Genomic DNA, 20,845 nt, shown 5'->3' on the forward strand with positions numbered 1-20,845 from the left:
TCTAATTTCCATTATACAGGTTTGAGCTTCAAGTTTATATTCAGAGACTAGAAAAAAAAAGTTATGGCCGAAAAACCAAATCGGAATAAGATTATGGCCGGCACTGTAATTGTCCTTACTGTATTTTTGTTTCTTAATACATGTGATGGGATTTTTTGTGGGGTTTGGGCCGTGGATGTTATTGTTAGTTTTTGTTTTTATCAACTTGTGACCATGAGTGTTACGCTACTTCTCTTTTGTATGATGGCCTTTAACCACGGCTCCCGCATCTGACGACGGAATTGTTTTTGCGGTTTCTCTTTCTGAAAAAAAACGGTATTTCTTACTTTAAAGATTTAATAAAAAACTTACACATCGTCAATTCCATCTCTCCAACATAAATGGCCGTCGTTTGATTGAAAACATTCCTAAAATTATGTATTGTTAAAACTAGAATTAAATATAATTAGTACAAAAAAACTATTAATTACTTACACTTTTTGTTTTTCCGAGCTCCATATTCTTCAACCGAGCGTCCAATAGAAAAGTAGCAAAAAATCATCTGAACTATTTTGTTTCAAAAGTAGTATGGGGAAATTAAACCTACATCTTTCACTTTTTCGGGCTTTCAATAATAAAATAGCAGATAAAAGACAAAAAATGAATTAGAATTTCAAAATAATCAGTGAACATAATCGGTTTTTCGACAACTATTCTGGCAAGTCGTCTTTGTAGTTCTGATTGAAGAAGAACTGAGGGGATCAACGACAGATGGCTGCTCCCCTACAGTACCGCCCAAAAGGTTATCAACTTTGGCTGTTTTCAGTTGAAAATTACCAACTTTGAGTGTGTGTCATGGTAATATTTATTGTCCTATCAAGCAGATTTTTAATGAACTATACAGAACAAAGGTAGATCTTCATTTTTGTAGTTTACTACTTTTTTGTACGGACACTCCCTAGAGAGTTATGGTCATTTTAAGACGACATCTCAAAAATCGCACTATTTTTACAGTGAAATGGGTCGATTTAAGGGATACATTACTTTGCCAATATGTAACTCTCTAGGGAGTGTCCGTACAAAAAAGTTATTAACTACAAAAATGAAGATCTACCTTTGTTCTGTATAGTTCATTAAAAATCTGCTTGATGGGACAATAAATATTACCATGACACACTCTCAAAGTTGGTCATTTTCAACTGAAAACAGCCAAAGTTGATAACCTTTTGGGCGGTACTGTAGATATAGAATTGCTTCTCTCTGAACTTTTTTCTAACTAAGAGATGAGGAATCGGGAGTCAGTTGTGTAATAAGAGTGGTCGTCACATTTGGGACACATTTGGTGTCAAAGCTCACGGGTATATTTTTCAAAGATATTCAGAAAAATAAAGATTAAATATGACAAACATCGTGTTGACTTCAAAAATGCAGTACCACCCAGAAGGTGAACTTTGGCTGTTTTTGGTGGAAAAATACCAGTTTTTACATTGTATTTCTGTGTCACCTGATTGTCCGACAAATTTTATTTTGTATGGTCTGAACAGAGCAGAAATAGCACATCATTTTTGTAGTTGACCTTTTTTTGTAGGGATACTATCTTGAAAGTTACAGGTAATCAAGGTAATTTCTCAGAGAAACCGACTAATTCCAGTGCATATTATCTACAATTTGGAGTTTTTCACTTTGACAACCTGTAACTTTCCTGGTAGTGTCCCTACAAAAAATGGTCAACTATAAAAATGATGTGCTATTTTTGCTCTGTCCAACCAATTCAAAATTGAATTTATCAGACAATTAGGTGACACCGAAATACACTGTCAAAGCTGGTAATTTTTCACTGAAAGCAATCAAAGTTGATACAATTTTGAGCGGTACTGTACTTGGAATGTGTCTGCCACTGTAAATCTATTTTCGGATGTCTTTGTCTAGTGCCACATCTAACATAATAAGGAGATACTCAAAAGAACATAAATATTCACTTTTTTTCTCGACCACGCGACAAAGACACGCCAGCCATTTTCGGTGACCTACTATTTATTTGCAACGGAAATTAGTGGGTCATCTTCTCGCAACATTTAAAAAAACTTGTTCGGAACGGGTTTTTTCTTCTCTTTTTCTCCTCCTCCTGCGACCCTCATCTCCTCCTTTCATGAACTTTTTTCTCACAAATTAGAAGTCCGAAGATGTCTTACTGGATAGACGTCGAATTGCATTTGTTATACTGATTTTTATTAAATTAATGTCTATTTAATGTCTATTTTATTCTGATAATTTACCATAATGATGCACCTGAAGAAAGTTGTTATGGTGAGTGCAAAATTGAGACGCTAGTTATCGTTTACTACTAGGTCAATTTAGGCGATGTTCAGTGAAAAATGACTAAATTTATATGTGTGTCGCAATGTTCGGGCTGTTCAAAAAACTTTTGACCAAAAAATCGAAAAAAACTTGTAAGAAAACTGTCTAAAAAATGAATTTGTATATTTGTATGAAAACTATAAGTATTTCAAAGGAAGATCCTCAGAATCCTGTTTTTAAGCACGAAATAAGAAAAAAACTTCATGAAAAATCGAAAAATCACTATTTTTGTTACTTTATTACTAAAAATTTCAGCAAATATTTCAAAATTCCTTGGCATATACCCGGCTTTTAGAAGATCATCAAGAGGATAACCCTCTTATACCACTGAACCACCTGCACACTCAAAGAGCCTTCACTCTACAGTGACCTCTTTATCTATCGCGACCAGGAACTAGCCACGATTTTTTTTGGAAAAAGGATTGCGGTGGTATACGGAGCAGTACAAAGAAGCCTGATACACAGCAATCAGTTTATGGTGCATCGACCGGACATAAGGTTAATTTTGGTAATTACTCAGATTAAGAATTGACAAATTCTTGATGACTTGTGATATAGAAAAAGCTTTCCATGCAATCGAAGTCAATAAAAACGACATCGATATCGCGACCAGGAACTTCCCGCGATTACTCATCACCCGAAAGGTTACGTCATCATCGTCACTGCCCGAGAGACTAGCCGCGATTCACTTTCTATGGCGCATTCACCTGTGGTTAATCGACCGACAATCTGCGAACAATGACTCGTGCCAACCTACCGAAACATTAGGCGATGGCAAACTGGAATACTGGATAAGCGGAACACTATATAAGAGAACACCAGCCGCTTCTCCTTCACTCTTCTTGAGAAGGAGACCTACCATCTCCTTCGCCGATCACCTTCACCTGCCGTCCTCGTCTGCTGCCGTCTGCCGTCCCATCTACCATACCCTCCATCTATATTCCCCCACTATCTTTACCTGTATCACCCTTCCCTATATTGACTTACATTACTTATACTTTGCATTCGAATAAACATATCTACCACTGAACCCGTCACTCCATACCGATTTCTATAGTCCACCCGGATTATAGTCTCTTTAATCGACGCGTTGAGATTCATTACTGTCATTCTGTCGGAGTCCTACCAGACTCTCCCTGCTTTTCCCCTACTTCATTGTCTACCGTTCCCCTCATTCTCTTTACCCTTTTCCCATTTCCCTGTATAACCTTTGCTACCTTTATTATACTCAAAAAACCTATATTACTCTTATACCACTGAACCACCTGCATCACCCAAAGAACTCTCACTCCCCAGTGATCACTTTATTAACTGTATCTTGTCTCCAAGTCCTACTCGGCTTTATCTGCATTTCCTAGCTTCATTGTCTACCGTTCCCCTCCTTCTCTCTCCCCCCATTTCCCATTTCCCCTGGTCTATCTTTTACTATATACTTATACTCAATAAACCTATATTACTCTTATACCACTGAACCACCTCGTGCATCATCCAAAGAGTAAGACCATAGGCGACTTATTTTCCTAGTCAGTGTGAATTTTTTTTTAAATAAATATACTTTTAAATAAAGGTAAATTTTCAATCCCTTTCTCCTGCAACCTCCGAAAACCTCGGGCTTTCTATATTAGCATCATCATCGGTTTCAAAATTCGATAAAAATTAGAAGTAATATTTTCGAAAGCCATTCAGTAGGCTCTCTCTAACGAGTAAACATGAAATGATAGGGGAATCACTAAAATTCAGGTTTGTCAAAAATGAGCACTCATTTCTTAACAAAATTTTTCAACATTTTTGAAATTTCAAAGTAAAAGTGCTGACGTACTTTGGACGACGGGTGTTCTGGGATGGGTGACATCATCAGGTCAAAGTCCAGATCTCGTGACATGGACTAATTAAGGGATAATCTACACCAGTGTACTGCCAAGATACTACAGATTATTCCAATATATATTTGAACGGATTAGAATAGAATAGTATATAAAGCTGACACAATTGATATTTAGAGTCACCTTTTATATGGAGAATAATCGTAAAGTAAAAGCAACAGTTACTATAAAACAAACTTTAGATATACAATAAAATAAGCATAGTGCCCCAACTTCTCGATGTGTCATCCATCGACACTTCCCAAAAACGGCAACTTGTCCCATTTGATACCAAGAAGTTTCTGATGTCGATCTTCTGGTTTGACTTTTTTCATTTTGTTGAAGTATTCATTGCTCTTCGTGCAATTGGAAACGAATTGACACAAATTCATCTTTGCCTCCGACAACATTTATTTTGATTCATGGTAGAATTGTTTTGCTTCTTCTGTTCAGTCAACTTCCATGTATATGTACATTGTCAACATACAAAGAATGCATCATTTCAGGAGCCATTGGGGTGTCATATGCGTCCAAATGAGTACAGATGGTTTCAGTCCAAATGGAACTCTTTTGTAACGAAAGCATTTGACTTGAAAGAAAAATAGAATGTTGTCAATCGTTCCAATGTTCCATTGATGACGAAGTGTTGTACGTCTTGTCTTAATGGGAAACCATTGTAGATCTGGAAAATTTATATTTATTGGACTTTTGGGAAAAAAGACTTGAGAACAAAAAGTGAGTTTTCAAGATAGCCCAACCTTCAGTATCAGAGCATCATGTTTTAAAGTGCTCCACAATATAATTAATTGCTCAATAATTTCAGTAGCTGTCCCTCAAAGTAAATTATGTATAAACCATACATAACAAAGGTAGACCTTTATTTTTGTAGTTGACCACTTTTTCGTACCGGCATTTTTAAGAGAGTTACGGTCATTTTAAAACGATTGCTCGAAAATCAAACTATTTTACATTGCAATTGGTCGATTTAAGGAAGAAATTACTTTGTCGATATACAAGTCTCTAGGGAGTGTCCGTACAAAAAAGTTGTCAACTACAAAAATGAAGATCTATCTTTGTTATGTATGGTTTATACATAATTTACTTTGTGGAATAATCAGTGATACCGAAATACATTGTCAAAGTTGGTCATTCTTAACATAAAATAAATGAAAACATTTTTTAAACTTACTACAGATGTAGGTAGAAAACAGGAATATAAATATTATAGTGTAGAAAAAAAAATTCAATAAAAATAAGTATATATAGGGAGAGGACCTTACATTGGCCCAACGAAAAGGGGGGAATGAAGAACGAGGGAGCAAGAATATGTGTTGGAAGAAAAAAGTGAGAGAGGATAGATTGGTGAAGAGACACAGAGAAATTGGGGAAGATGATTCATGATTGAACAAAATATTTTAGATGAAAAGGAAGGGCGATGGAAAGTACAAAAATATACAGTGGTAGCTATAAATGATGGCAGTTTTCTGTGGAAAATTACCAACTACCGGCGGATCTGAAAAATAGGGATGGAATGTTCCAGACATATCTGAAGCTTGACTCATAACCTTTCAAGTACACGCTGATTCGACATATGTGATAAATTTTAGCAGAACGCTTCACTGAGCCAAGATATATGCATTTTGAGTCATTTACAGTGCAAAAATTGTATTTTTCAGGAGACTCAAAATCGATTTTAGACCCAATTTTTAAAACTTTTTTGTATAGTACGCGTGAACACTCAACTTTTCCTGAAAATTGTTCATCATGAAACTTTGTCAATACGCTTTTCAACCCTTATTTAAACGTATTGTACAGAAAAATTGTGAAAATCAGGTCTTAAATGGATTTTGAAGCCTGAAAAACGCAATTTTTGCTGGAAATGACATAAAATGCATATATCTCGGTTCAAGAGAGCGTTTTGCGAAAATGAATTACATATTTGGAATCACCGTATTGAGAAGTTCTTGTTTTGAGAGGCTTTAATTTTGTAGTTTACCAATTTTTTATACGGGCTCTTCCTTGAGAGTTATAGCTCTAAAGTGATCCCCTCTATGAAATCAGAACACAATTCAAATAACAAAATTTTATTAAGTTTTTAAGAACCCGTATTTATTAATAACCATAATCTTTACTAATAATATTCAGCAGATCCGTTTGTCTGTCCGTTTGTCGCCGACTCTAGCGCCTTCTGTACTGAACCGTTTTCAGTGAAATTTACACAGATCGATTGGAAATTTGTCCCGGATGATGCCCGTCTATTTTTTTAGTTAAAATAGTTCTAAATTAGGTCATTACGTGAGAAAAAGTGGTTTTCAAGCCTTTCAGTGGCTTTAATTTCCGAAATAGGGAAATAGGAGTTTACGGGGAAAATGGTTATAGAACTTTTTCATTCTTCAAAAAAATTCATTTCTTCAAATTGTCAGGAAAAATGCGTTAGTTTTAAACAATTTTTTTGGTTCTATTCCAGGTTAGATATCCTTTGAAAACTCGAACGTTCCATGAAACACTAAGACGTCCCTTAAAACACTTAAACGCCCTAACGTTCAAAAGATCCATAAAATGTTTAGACGTGGTTTCCTTAAAACATAGACACACTGATGCTTGCTTGCACTTTTTTCCATAAGCTAGATGCTGGATGCCTCTGTGTTAAGTAATCCACTACTTCCCGGGTGCTGAGCCATTATCATGTCAAGATTCAAGAACGTTTTTGTTTTTAAGCAATCACTACTTCCAGGTGTCACAGCAAGCTCTTGGTTTTGAAAGTTTAAGCGACGTCCAAATATTTTTTGAACGACTAATTGGTTAAATAAAATTTTGGGATTTCAAGGGACATCTGAACGGTTTTGGGACGTCTTAACATTTCTGAGCATTTTTGGGACCCCAAAGAACGTTCAAATGTTTTGAGGGACGTCTAAATGTTTTAAAGAACGTTTAAGTGTTTTAAGAGACGTTCGAGTTTTCAAAGGACATCTAAACTGGAATAGAATCTCTTTATTGACACCCTTTCAAAGTTGGACATTTTTAACTGAAAAACGGTCAAAATTGTTCGATTTATGGTCATTACTGTACTCCATTTTTACCGGCTGTCTAACTTTCACACTTAGAAATATGTAGAATAGCTTTGAAGTCTTTTAGAGAAAAAAAATCAGAAAGCAGAATAGTTCTGATCAAACCAGACTGAAGAGAAGATTTCCGTGTATATGAGAAACAATCTTGAAAGACTTTGGGGAGGGAGGCGGCATCGCTGCCGATCAGTCAAAAACTTAAAAGTAGTACTTTAGGTTAATTTTTTAAAGATGTGAATAGGAAAATTTCCAAATTTCTAACGTTCAGTAAAAGAGTTGGTAAGGCTTTCTCAGTCTGAAGCCAAAAAAGTGATTTGCTGTGTTTAGTACAATTCATTCTGAGACTTCGGATGTCTCCATCATTAAAGAAGTTGCAACAGTCAGAAGCTTAATAGAAATAAATTGAATGAAAAAACACTACTCAAAAAGTGGTGGTGATTTGTAAATAAGTAACTTTGTCGTTGATCAGTTACCTTCAAAAGGTAATAATTTCTAGGATGAGGATTTGTTAATACATGGTCTCAGTCTGCCATATTCAGAGAAGGGAGACAGCATTGTCGCCAAAGTTTGACATTAATATTTGAAAGATGACTCGCCTCTTGAGGAGGGAGAAAGGAGAGTTAAAAGTTCCTGTTCTTTTGAAATAGTATGTTAGATGAAGCAGAAAAAATGAATACAGTTTCGATAGGTGAATTGAAAACTCCTCATATTGAAATCCTTTTTTCCTCAGGATAGAAAAGTCACCGAGTAAATTTGTCGAAATCGTATCAGAAAAGCAGAGATGTTTTAATTGTTCTCTACCGGAACGGGCTGTTTAGCAGGAGAAGGAGAAAATTCTGAGACTTCGATAGTTTGAACCATCTAAGAAGCGCCGCAGGCGCTGTAACACCCAGACGGGTGATGTAGAGAAGGAGGTTGAGCAGCCGTTAGGCTGCGTTAACCGACTGGTTATAGAATATTTAGGCTCGCCAATCTCGTTGTCCGCCTTCGCATAGTTTCCAACTCTTGCTTGGCCGCTGAACAGGCGCGGTACACCACACTTCCGACTTGGGTGATCCTCACACTTCGCAACGATCGGGCAGAGCAGGGTAGAAGTTTTCGGATCGCTCCATATGCTCCGATAACATCACGACGCCATCGAACGTCATTCCCTGTGATTTATTGACCGTTATCACTTCAGCCATAGCCACTGGGAATTGAAACCATATATCACCCGATCCATTGGCTCTCTTGAAGGGTAAGTGGGTGATCTTCACCACACGACCATTGTCGAGCCTGAAATTCAAGTTATTAAAAATTTCAGAACCAGTATTCAAATATTGTTACCTTTTCATTTCAATAAACTCAGCGGTGACACTGATCAATGTACCTACCAATCCATTCACGCATTTATTGGGCATGATGACGGCCGGGTGCTCAACGGCGCAATTTCAACAACTTTCTTGGAGTGCTCAACAATCTGAAAAGTTTACCGTGTAATAAAAGAAAGTATTTCATTTTGATTCACATACCCAGGTGTTGAGCTCCTTCACTTGCTCGGTGTTAGGGGCCAACACGATAAAGTCTCCAGCTGGGTTTTCGTGGCAAAGCCAGCGCAACTCTCTGAAGATGTCTGCTGGACCATCACCATCCATGGAGCAGTGGTTGACCAAGTAGTCAACCAATTTCTCCGTCTTCTCTCTTTGGCGTATAGCCGCGAGCACACTGGCATCGTCAGAGGACTTAGCTCTGACATGTTCAGTGAGCTCGGTGAGCTCAAACAAATCCCATAGATAGTAGGGGGATTTTGGTGTAACTACCTGGCGAATCACGTTATACTCTTGCGGGATACCTAAGCGAATGCTGGAACTTCAACACCCCTGAATTTAAAAATTACCTTTGAAGGTGTATTCCTGTTTCCCACCTTTGACCGTTGGCACTGGTGGAAATTGTAAAAGGTCCCCAAAAACCACGATGGAGACACCACCAAAAACTTCATCCGTCTCGAATGCCTCCTGGAGACGCTGGTCCAGTTGCGCAATCAACGTCGCCGTGGCGAGGCTGATTTCGTCAATGATGAGGACCTTCAAATGTTGAAGCGCCTTTTTCATGACGGCAATCTAGACGGCGTTCATCCGTGTGAACGGCTTTTGCCACGGCTTAAATTTAATTAGAAATTTACAGAGTCACACTACGGTTCAAAGTTGCATACCATCAGCTTCAGAAGGAAGTGAAGCGTCACCCCACCGACGAGAAGAGCCGCACACGCAGTTGGTGCAGCGATAACACAGGCTTCTCGACGCATGTAGAAGCGGCGTACGAAGAAGTCCGCGTACTTCTTCAACACCACCGACTTTCCAGTCGCCGCCGGTCCCCCAACCTTCACGAAGAACTGTCTTCCCTGAAAACCGTGAGTTGTTTCTCGATTTGAAGAAAATTGATGAAGAAGGGGCAGAATTTATTTATTTATTTTTATTTTTTTCAAAAAAAAATGAAGCCCCTTCTTCATGACGGCAATCTGCACTGCCGTCATCCGCGTTGATGGCTTTTGGTATGGCTTAAAATTAATTAGAAATTTACAGAGTCAAATTTTTTCTGGCTATAAAACGAATACACTTTTCAAAAACAGTCTAAAAATGTAATTTCAAAATGATGGTTTGAAGAAAAACTCTAGACATTTTTATTTGGTACGTGTTTCGACTGATTTGGAGCAATTTTTGAAGAGTTATCAACTCCAATAGAAAAATAAAGTTTTTTTTGGAATATTCAAATCACGATCAGGAAAAATTGATTATCGAAAAAATCAGTAACGGAAATACTTCAAAACTTTAAAATATTGCTGTTTGTTTGTGAAAAAGTCCAGTTTTTTACAAAAAATGTAAAATTCAATCAAAAAATGAATTTATATGGTGATTTAAGCACTTTTGCTCTGAAATTGCAAGAAATTTCGAAAACATTTCGTTCAAACAATTAGAACTAACCATAAACTTGGCATCCTTCGAATAAATATAAGTATCAGAATTCAATAAAAAGCAGTGTGTACAGGGAGAGGGCCCTAACATCAGCCCAACGAAAAACGGAAATGACGAGTCGAGAGAAGAATTTCAAAGTTTGGAGAGAAAAAAAAAGAGAGAGAGAGAGAGAGAGAGAGAGAGAGAAAAGCGGAATGTGTCAAAGAAGATGAGTAATGAAGAAGCGGATGGAGTTGATGACAAACAGTACACGAACAATAGAAGACGACTGAACAAAGAGAAATTCAAATGTGTATGGGAAGTGGGATGGTCAAGTCTTTTCGAAAATGGGGAAAATGGTTATCAGCAGGACAGTACTGGTCAAAGGGTTATACAGTACCGCCCAAAAGGTTATCAACTTTGGCTGTTTTCAGTTGAAAATGACCAACTTTGAGAGTGTGTCATGGTAATATTTATTGTCCCATCAAGCAGATTTTTAATGAATTTTAATGATTTTTAATACAGAACAAAGGTAGATCTTCATTTTTGTAGTTAATAACTTTTTTGTACGGACACTCCCTAGAGAGTTACATATTGGCAAAGTAATGTATCCCTTAAATCGACCCATTTCACTGTAAAAATAGTGCGATTTTTGAGATGTCGTCTTAAAATGACCATAACTCTCTAGGGAGTGCTCGTACAAAAAAGTAGTCAACTACAAAAATGAAGATCTACCTTTGTTCTGTATAGTTCATTAAAAATCTGCTTGATAGGACAATAAATATTACCATGACACACACTCAAAGTTGGTCATTTTCAACTGAAAACAGCCAAAGTTGATAACCTTTTGGGCGGTACTGTAGACTTTGGCGGTTTTCAGTTGAAAATGTTCTGTTCAAAATTTAAGAGGGTGTTACGGTATCATTGATTGTTCCACCAAGTCAGTTTTTTAAGTATCATATAGATCAAAAGTAGAGCTCCATTTTTGCAATTGACAATTTTTTTGTACGGACACTCCCTAGAGTCATTTTTTGTATGGACACTCCCTAGAGAGCTTTCCTAGTAGTGTCCCTACAAAAAATGGTCAACTACAAAAGTTAAGGTCTATTTTTGATATGCCGAACGCATACAAAATAAACTTTGTCGGACAATCAGGTGACACCGGATTACACTATCAAAGTTGGTCATTTTCAAAACTAAAAAATTGAATATTGCAGTCGATATTATTTAACGTGTTTTGTTACAGAAATTTAATCAGGATAATAATATTATTGATTTCTTGCTTATCACACACACAAAAAAATAAAAGAAACATACGCATGTCCAATTTGAAAACTTTTGGCCGAAAAAACCGAAAAATTGAAAAATGTCAAGAAAACTGTCTGAAAAAATCAGTTTATCGGAGGCAAAAATCTTGAATTTGTATGAAATCTATGAGTATTTCAGCACAAAATTAGAAACAAGATTAAAATTTTTCTCAAAGCCCTATGTCCAGAACACCGTTTCAAGTCACATTGAGTTTTATTTATATAATATACACCAGATCTTAGAATTTTTTTCCCAATTCAGAACACATGATAATCTGTCGATATCAATTTTCTCTCTCATCGTCACTCTTCAGATCAAACCACCGGATTTTGCTTTTACCTGCCACTCCCTCGCATATCTACCGCCCCCACCCTATTGCTCGTAGCGCTCCCCGGTGGCGCAGTCGGTTACGCGGCTGTCTGTTGTTCATGAGGTCGCTGGTTCGACTTTTGGTGGTGGCGGCCAAAAAATGAATTGGCGCAAAAACGAATAGTATTCGTTTGTTCCGGGAACAAATTAGAGCTGAGCTCCAAAGTTTCATCCGGGATGAAAATGAATCCGATTAGTAATCGGATTATACCAATGGTATAAAATCTGAAAAATTGAATTCTGAATGAAGAATCACTGGCCGGTTTACCAGTGGTAAACGTGCTTGTTCCGGGAACAAATGTTCCTTTCAGACTACAGTAGGAGTTTGACTGTCAGTCAGATTTGATCCGGAACCAAATTATAGATGAAATTGCATCCGATTAGTAATCGGATGGTATAAAATCTGAAAAATTGAAATTACACATTGTGTAAATTCAAAAAACTGTGTTAGAATTGAAGTTGGCCGCATTGTCGCGTCGAGACCCAAGTACCGTAACCTTGAAAATACGGGCTTGTTGGCCTAAAACAGGAACCAATCATTCATTACTACTCATTCATTTCATTTCTCACTTCTTCTCCGCTTGTTCTCCATTTGATTTGTGATTTATTTAGAGCTCAGCTCTAAACTTTCTCGGGGTCGGTTTACCAGTGGTAAATGTTCCTATTCTGCCTGGTTACGGTATTTGTGGTCGCATTTTACCTTCGAGACCCAAAGTACAGTAATCCAAGAAAATACAAGAATACTGGCCTAAAATGGTCATCAACCAGTTACTTTTCATCAGTTTTTCATTTATTCTTTTGTCGTTTTCAACTATTTTTCCTTAGTCATACTTAACTCAGCTTCACTTTAGAGCTGCGCTCGGAAGTTTCATCTGAGATGAAATTGCATCCGATTAGTAATCGGATTACGCTAAAGCCAAAAAACTGATCAATTGAATTTGCACATTGTGTAAATTCAAAAAAGAGCGTTCATTTTTGGAGAAAAGTGTACTGCACAATATGTAAACCATTAAACTAACATTCCTGAAAAATCGTTGGCAACGATGTTTGCTTTGGTCGCATTTTCGCTTCGAGACCCAACTACAGTAACTAGAGTAATCTCAAAAGGATTGGCCTAAAAGTGTGTTCTATCAGTCATTCTATTTTTTCCATCCTCCCCTTTAGATTTCGCATTTTTGGTATTGCAAAAGTTTTTATGTGCACTTCAAGTTTCAACGAATTTGTGCAAAACGAATAGTATTCGTTTTACCCAAAAACGCTGCAGTATTCCTATGGTAGCATTTTCGTTTTGAGACCCAACTACAGTAAACCAAAACATTACTGAAAAATCGTTGGCAACGATTTTTGCTGTAATATTCCTTTGGTCGCATTTTCGCTTCAAAACCCAACTACAGTAATCCGCAAATACATTATTTCATGAAACTTCAAAAATACTGGCCTAAATTCACCACGAATCCATTCCTTTTCATTTTCATCATTCGCTTTTTTGTTTTTTTTTTCAACCTAGCGCGACGCACGCAATCTCTTCCACCTTTTTGTTATCCGATTAGTAATCGAATTGTCTTTTCCAGGTAATCTGCTAACTCATCGCAATGTCTTCTATCGTGAACACTCCAAGAGAAAAAACTGGACTCCTGGAGACCTCCCACGAGAACATCATCCAAAAAGTGGTCGGTGAGATTCTGGAAACCGTGGAAATCATGGAACGTCTTCTGTCGGATGTGGAGAGCAGTTTGGATGCTCCAGATGTAGTTGAAATGGTCGTCGAAGCACCAGAGGCTTCACCAAACGTTGTCAACGTCATCAATGCATCGGAAACTGTTGCTGAGCCTCCAATCGAGAATCCAGCAGAAGACATCGAGGTAAAACTTTATGCTCCAAGAGATTCTGAATTTCAAAACATCTATTTTCAGATTCTTGATGTCCAGTCTCCAGAATCTTCCACTGTCGTGACAATTCATTTCAATCATTCTCCAGAAGTCATCAACGTCTCTGTTGTCGTCACCGGGTCTTCTGATGATTCTTCTGAAGTTGTCGCTGAGAATTCATCTGACGTCTCCAACTCCAGCAACCCCGTTGATGAGACTTCAGATGAAAACCATCAGGCGGAAGTCGGTAACAACGCGCTAAGGGAGATGACAAACCTTTTTAATGTGTCTGGAGCGTCGTCCAAGAAGTTAGACAGTGGCCCGCCAGCAAAGAAGCAGAAGATCGACATGCCACTTCAGACATCTACATCAGAAGATTCTGATTCTGACGACAGCACTCAGAATGCGGTAGGCTTATTATCTATTTTTCTTTGCAGTTTTCCAAATTTTCGAATTTCAGATGGCACCCACATCATCAACTCTCTCAGAAGCTCTGCTTCGAATCACCGATAGCGCAATGCCTCCGAGTATGCTGAAACATCGGGATGATGGTGTCTATAAGCATTGTCTTGTCATTGGAAAAAAGATTCAAGAGGAGCATTCCGAAGAGCAAATCGAGATGCTTATTCAAAATCCTCGACAGAGAACTGCACTCTATAGAAGATACTACGAGAACGGCTGGCTCCATGAGCCCAGCAAGAGCCGTATGGAACAGCTCCCGATCTACGCGGCTCTCATGGCTTCACTGACCAAATCCGCTTTCATGGATGGCCTTCAACGTGACAAGATGTGCACTGGCAATGACATCCATGTCAAGATTTTCGAGGCTTCTAGAATCAAGGATGCGGAGGTGGCTGAGCTTGTCAGACAATACACGTCTGGACAGAAGACTGCGAAAATGTTCGGAATGGACATATGGGCGATTCTGAATAATTATGAGAATGTGATGGGAGTGAAGAAGGTTGCAACACTCGGAGACGTACCCGATGGAGCGTACTTGGTATGCTATGGAGAGGTATTTACAGTAGCTTCACTGTTCTAGGAGTAATTAAAAAAGTTTCCAGCTCCCCGACTTCCCTTCCATCCAGTCCAAGCATCTCACATGTCTAATTGTCAATCCATCCAATCAATCAATCCGTCTCATATGTCATCTCGACCATTTTGTAAATGGTGTGATCGCCGGAGCGGCTTGTGGACGATCTCAAGCCAATTTTCCGTGTATGTGGTTTGGTCCGACGGTGAAGCAGCCTTCTGGAGATATGAAGACTGCCATCAAGTTGTCCGCGGCGTTCAGTGCTGTCACAGATGGAAAAAGAGACGTCAAGGACATCTATGGTGTCGATGGATACATCTAATTGTTGTCTTTTTTGAAAATGTTTTGTTGTTGTTTTACTAGTTTTTTTTCTATATTGTTATCTGTTATCTTTTGTTATCTTACATGTTTCTTTCTGATCTCGAAGGTCATCTGAATATCTCATCTGTTCCATTTGTTACATTTCTTACTGGAAATAAAGAATACTCTAGAATTTTTAGATGTACACTCTTCCCTTGAATTTCAATCGCCTCAACCTCGTTTATCTCCGAGCGTCCCGATGGCGCAGTCGGTAACACGGCGGCCTGTCGTACAAGAGGTCGCTGGTTCAAGTTTTGGTGATGGCATCCAAAAAATGAATGAGCGTAAAAACGGTTAGTAATCGTTTCGATTTGATCCGGTATCAAAGAGATCGGAAGTTTCATGAATGATGATGAAAAAACATCCGATTAGTAATCGGATGGTATAAAATCGGAAAAATTGAAATTGCACATTCTGTAAATTCAAAAAACCGTGTTTGAATTGAAGTTGGTCGCATTTTCGCGTCGAGACCCAAGGTACAGTAACCTTGAAAACACTGGATTATTGGCCTAAAACAGGAACCAGGCATTCATTACTTCTCGTTTCTTGTTTCCAATCTGCTTCTTCTCTTATGATGTGTATCTCGTAACAGAACATGTCGCATTTTCCGTTCGAGACTCAACTACAGTACCCTAGTATTCTTAGAAAGATGCTTCGTTGCCATTTCGAAAAACGGTTAGTAATCGTTTTTATGGAAACAATCGCACGATTTAAGGCAGTATAGATAACACTGATTGTTACTAAGTTTCAGTCAATAAAAACGCTTTGATCGCATTTTCGCTTCGAGACCCAACTACAAACTGATCAATTGAAATTGCACATTGTGTAAATTCAAAAAAAGAGTGTTCATTTTTGAAGAAAAGAGCACTGCACACTATGTATTGAACTAACATTACTGAAAAAATCGTTGGCAACGATTTTTGCTGTGGTCGCATTTTTGCTTCGAGACCCAACTACAGTAACTAGAGTAATCCCAAAAGGTTTGGCCTATAAGTGTGTTCTATCAGTCATTCTACTTTTTCCATCCTCCCCTTTTGATTTCGCATTTTTGGTATTGCAAAAGTTGTTTTGTGCACTTCAAGTTTCAACGAATTAGTGCAAAACGAATAGTATTCGTTTTACCCAAAAAAGCTGCAGTATTCCTGTGGAGACAACTACAGTAAACCAAATAATTAAAATATGATGTGCCTAAAACGTGTCAGTTTAAAAAATGAATGAGCGTAAAAACGATTAGTAATCGTTTTTACGCTCTTTTTTTTGTTGAAAAAATTTGTGAATAAAACTTGTTGCCGTAAAACTACTGTGGCCGCATTTTCTCTTTGAGACCCAACTACAATAATCCAAGAAATTCCAAAAATACTGGCCTAAAATGGGCACCAACCAGTTATCAAGTCATTTCTGTTTTCTTGACTCTGTTTACAAACTTTTTTTTGGAAATTTAGGAAATTGTGCACTGCAAAATTCATAATAATTTGTGCAAAGCAAAACTCAGTCATGTTGTGAGAAAATTCTCAATACTAAGTGTCTTTCTTGCTACAGTAACCCACTCACTGATCGCATTTTCCATTTGAAACCCAGCTACCGTAATCTGATAAATTTCACGTAATTCGCTTAAAACCTCTCCCGGTTATTTATTGTTTTCACAACTTCATTTTTTCCTGCTCCTGTATAAATGTGCACTGCACAAATTTGATAAATTTTCAGGTAATCTATAATGTCTGCTCATTCCACTGCAATGACATCCATCGAAAACATTAGCCTTCTCATTTTAAAAATTCAGGACTCTAAAGTTCAAAAGGTACTTTTTTTGAATATTCAGAGATTTCATAACTCAATTTCAGAAAACTTCTGAGAATATCAAAGCGCCAAAATCCACCTCAACAGCTTACCCGATTACAACTATCAAAGAGGAAGTTCCAGATTCAGATGATTCTGAAAATGAGGGAAATCCAAAGCAGAAGAAGAAGAAAGTGACGGTTGTGGAAGATTCTGAAGTAAGTGACGTCGAAGAAGACGTCAAGCCTATTCTGAAGACTGAGGTTGCTCAAGGATCAGAAGCTTCGGAGGTTCTGGGAAACATCGATATTTCTGAAATCATTAGTGATGTTGAGGTAAGAATTTAGTATAAAATCCAAGAAATTCACCGCAATATTTAGATGGTTGATGTCTCGCCAGCCGACGTCAACACTGAAGTCATAGAACGTCTTGTGACGGAGGTGGAGAGGTCTCCAGACGTTTCCACTACAGTCGTCAAAGCAACGGATCCACCCAAGATTTCTGAAGTCACAATGAATGAAGAATCTCCAAGAATTGATGGCGACGTTGAGGTAAGAGTTTGAATTCTACAAAAGTTCAGGATTTAAATAACCTTTATTTCCAGATGCCACACGCAAAATCTCCGCGACATCATTTTACTGATGTAATCTTTGTTTCTCCTACCGTCGTTAATACCCAAGGCTCTTCTCCAAAAGTCGTTGACGTTGACGTTGATAAGGATTCATCTAGTACTACCAGAAGTGTTAGCGAGTCTTCAGATGACGTGGAGGTATACACTTCCAAACCGGATAATTTCAAATCAAAACTTCATTTTAGGTACCTGAACAGCAATCTGATGAAGAATATGATACTTATGAAGCCGAGGTTATCCAAGTCAACAAAACTAGAATCCGTGACGCTGTTGATGAGGATTCAGATGAAGACCGTCAACTCGGTTACAGCGTGATGTCAAAAGTAGCGAACATTTTTTCTGCATCTTCTGATAAATCAGGACCATCTCTAAAAAAGCAGAAGAAACACATGGCACTTCAGATGTCTTCATCAGAAGATTCTGATTCTGACGACACCACTCAAATGACGGTAAGCTCATTTGATATCTCCTAATTTCCCAAAACTTTAAATATCGGCTTACAGATGGCTCCCACATCTTCATCTCTCTCAGAAGCACTGCTTGAAATCGGCATGCCATCCGGTGCTCCGAGTATGCGCAAACACCGGGATGAAGGTGTCTATAACCATTGTGTTAGCATTGGAAAAAAGATCAAAGCGGAGCATACCAAAGAGCAAATCAATCTCCTCACTTATTTCTCCACTGCACGGAATGAGCTCTACCAAAGATACTGCAGAAGCGGTTGGCTCCATGAGACCAACAAGACTAAAATGGAGCAGCTCCCTATCTACGCGTTCCTGATGGCGCCTCTCACCAAAAATGTCTACATGGAGGGTCTTAAAAACGATAAAATCAAAACGGCCAACGACGTTCATGTGAAGATTTTTGAAGCTTCTCGATTCGACGACTCCACCACTGCGGAATGTCTGCAAATGTGGATTTCTGGAAGTATCCAGAGTTCCACGTTCAAGATATGCTTGTCGTTGATCAGAGAGGCGAATGAGATTTGGAGAGACTTGGCGAGCGGAAAAATCAAACATTTTGTGAAGGATATGAAGATTGTGGACAGTTTGGAGAAAATTCCGGATTTCGGATTTTTGGTCTGCTTTCAGAAAGTAAGGCTTTACTAATATTTAATATTTTGAATCCGACCGGCCCGTAACTCGCTTAAATCGCAATCTCATGAGCTGAAAAATATACCAAAATGTAGATCTCGGCGAGTTCTATCTCTCTAATGCGTTTTTGACACGACCTAGATAAAAAATATGTAAATTCGAACTTAAAATAAGATTTGTTAGTTCTAATATCTGTAACTCTAAAGACGGATTACGGTTATCCGGGAAAATGCTTCAAAATGTGAAAAAAATGAACATTCCTATGATAATACTCAAGAATACCCTAAATACAAATGTTCAGCTCGAAAATGCTCCAAAACAGTGCTGGTTGATTTTTGGGTTTCTAGGCCACGCAAAGTTCTTCCCTTTCAAAATTATTATAATTTGGGCCTAATGACTACTTGTTAATGTGGCCGGGCTATAATTGCTTTTTTTGCCTTTTTTTGAACTTTTTTCCTCAAAGATATAGAACTCGCAGAGATCTACATTTTGGTATATTTTTCAGAACATAAAACTCAGTTTTAACCAAGTTACGCGCCGCCCCGCCCCCATGTATGATATTTATCTAACAACATATAATTTCAGCTCCCCGACATCGCCACTATCCAATCCAAACATCTCAATTGCCTTATCATCGAACCATCCTTCGCAACCACCCGTCTCATTCTGAGCCATACCGAGCAATGTGTTCGTGCGAGTGTCCATGAATCCGCGTATCGAGGAAATCAAGGAATTTTGAACTATTATTGCTTCGGACCCAAAATCAAGCCATTGCAGGATGATGTGAGACGTAAGACTTCGACGAACTTGGTTTCGGCATTCCGATTCTCAATGGGAGACTACTCGGCCAAGTTCTTCACGAACCCGGAGAACAGGCTCTATGCAATTTATGGTTATTTCTAGAGATTCACTTTTTTGTAATTTGTTGTTGTTGTTGTTATCTAACCCTGATCTCTAATGATCCGACGAATCTGTTCAATTTGTTTTGTTATGTCACAGTATGGAAATGAAATTTATTTCAGGAAAAGTTATGAATAAAGTTTTACCATAAAACCTACAGTAATCGCATTGCACCTTACTACGAGCATTATAAGCCTGTAGCTGACTAGAGCTATCCAGCATCAGTTTCGGTGTTGTTTTTCAGTAGGAGTTTCGACTAGATTGATATCTATTATACTAATTACTCATAAAAGAGAATGAAAAGTTTATTGAGAATTACTGTTAAAAATTGGATAATTAAACTTTAAAACAAATTTACATGGTTAAAGTGGTTCCAGTGGTGATTGAATGATAGTTTATTATTTAGATGTCAGAATATAAATCTCAGAAATTAGAACTCTTAACCAGAGTTCTGCAAAGAATGAATATATTATGTAACAAGTCAACTATTTATACTATTTTCTTCAGCTCCGCCTTGCCTGCTCCTCTCTTCTATCCTTGATCTTTTCCTGTGGAGGCGTTGATGGGGCGTTGTGACATACTGATACACTGTACTGCATGTAACCTTTCCACTGCGGCTGCTCCTTTGATTTTCTTCTGACATTAACTTGATATCTTCCTGGTTATACTGCAAATACCAAGATTGAAAAATATGACTTGAGAGAGAAACTAAATCTTACCTGTGAGATTCAACTTTAGTGTGTTTGCCGTTTCCTTTAGCAAAAAAGGTTCCTATTTCTTTTTTCGTCCCTTTCCTATTGCTCCGCCTTCTTAACGATGGTTCTGATGACGTCTCTTCTGATTCTTTCGCAGTACTCTTAATTTCTTCTTGATAAACCTTCCTTCGGCGAACTTGTTCTTGTTGGTGCGACCATGTTCTGTTCTCTGGACGGTCTCCTGTTGCTTTTTTCGTTCTTCATCTTCTTCCGTCTTCCGTTCCGTCATTGTTTTGATTGCCAGGTCTGCTTCATCAATCAATTTCTATGTTGCGACAGAGATTGTCTTCTTTTTCGGAATCCTGGGTAGTCCTTGGACTTTGCGTTGTCCGGCGTGGCTTCTCTTTTTAGTGTTCCAGTGAGTTCTACCGCATCATACTCCATCTCTTCTCCGGACATCTTGCGGACTTTTTCCTTTTTCCTCTAAAACGAAAAAATTATTCTTCTTTTTCTCCTTTTTTCTTTTCTTCCACTTCTTCCTGTTTTTCCTTATCATTTTCTTTTGTTCTTTTTTTTTCAAATTTTGCGCGGATTTGTCTTTTTTTGTTTTTTTCTAA

The 20,845-nt window shown here is 38.0% G+C and overlaps 2 protein-coding genes across 2 annotated transcripts; both read left to right on the forward strand.

Annotated features, from left to right (window-relative positions):
• Positions 1–13,463: 13,463 nt before the first annotated feature.
• GCK72_011170 (uncharacterized protein) lies at positions 13,464–15,094 on the forward strand (the record flags this gene model as incomplete). The annotated part of the gene is made up of 4 exons (XM_003093415.2): positions 13,464–13,733; positions 13,785–14,147; positions 14,200–14,754; positions 14,804–15,094. The coding sequence occupies 4 exons, from the start codon at positions 13,464–13,466 to the stop codon at positions 15,092–15,094; spliced, it is 1,479 nt and encodes a 492-aa protein (XP_003093463.2).
• A 1,752-nt stretch (positions 15,095–16,846) lies between these two features.
• Positions 16,847–19,536, forward strand: GCK72_011171 (uncharacterized protein; the record flags this gene model as incomplete). The annotated part of the gene is made up of 7 exons (XM_003093409.2): positions 16,847–16,930; positions 16,974–17,243; positions 17,289–17,459; positions 17,513–17,677; positions 17,725–17,988; positions 18,043–18,633; positions 19,219–19,536. 7 exons carry the CDS (start codon positions 16,847–16,849, stop codon positions 19,534–19,536), a joined length of 1,863 nt encoding a protein of 620 aa, XP_003093457.2.
• Positions 19,537–20,845: the final 1,309 nt, after the last annotated feature.

Source organism: Caenorhabditis remanei, chromosome III, assembly GCF_010183535.1.
Source record: "Caenorhabditis remanei strain PX506 chromosome III, whole genome shotgun sequence".
NCBI lineage: Eukaryota > Metazoa > Nematoda > Chromadorea > Rhabditida > Rhabditidae > Caenorhabditis > Caenorhabditis remanei.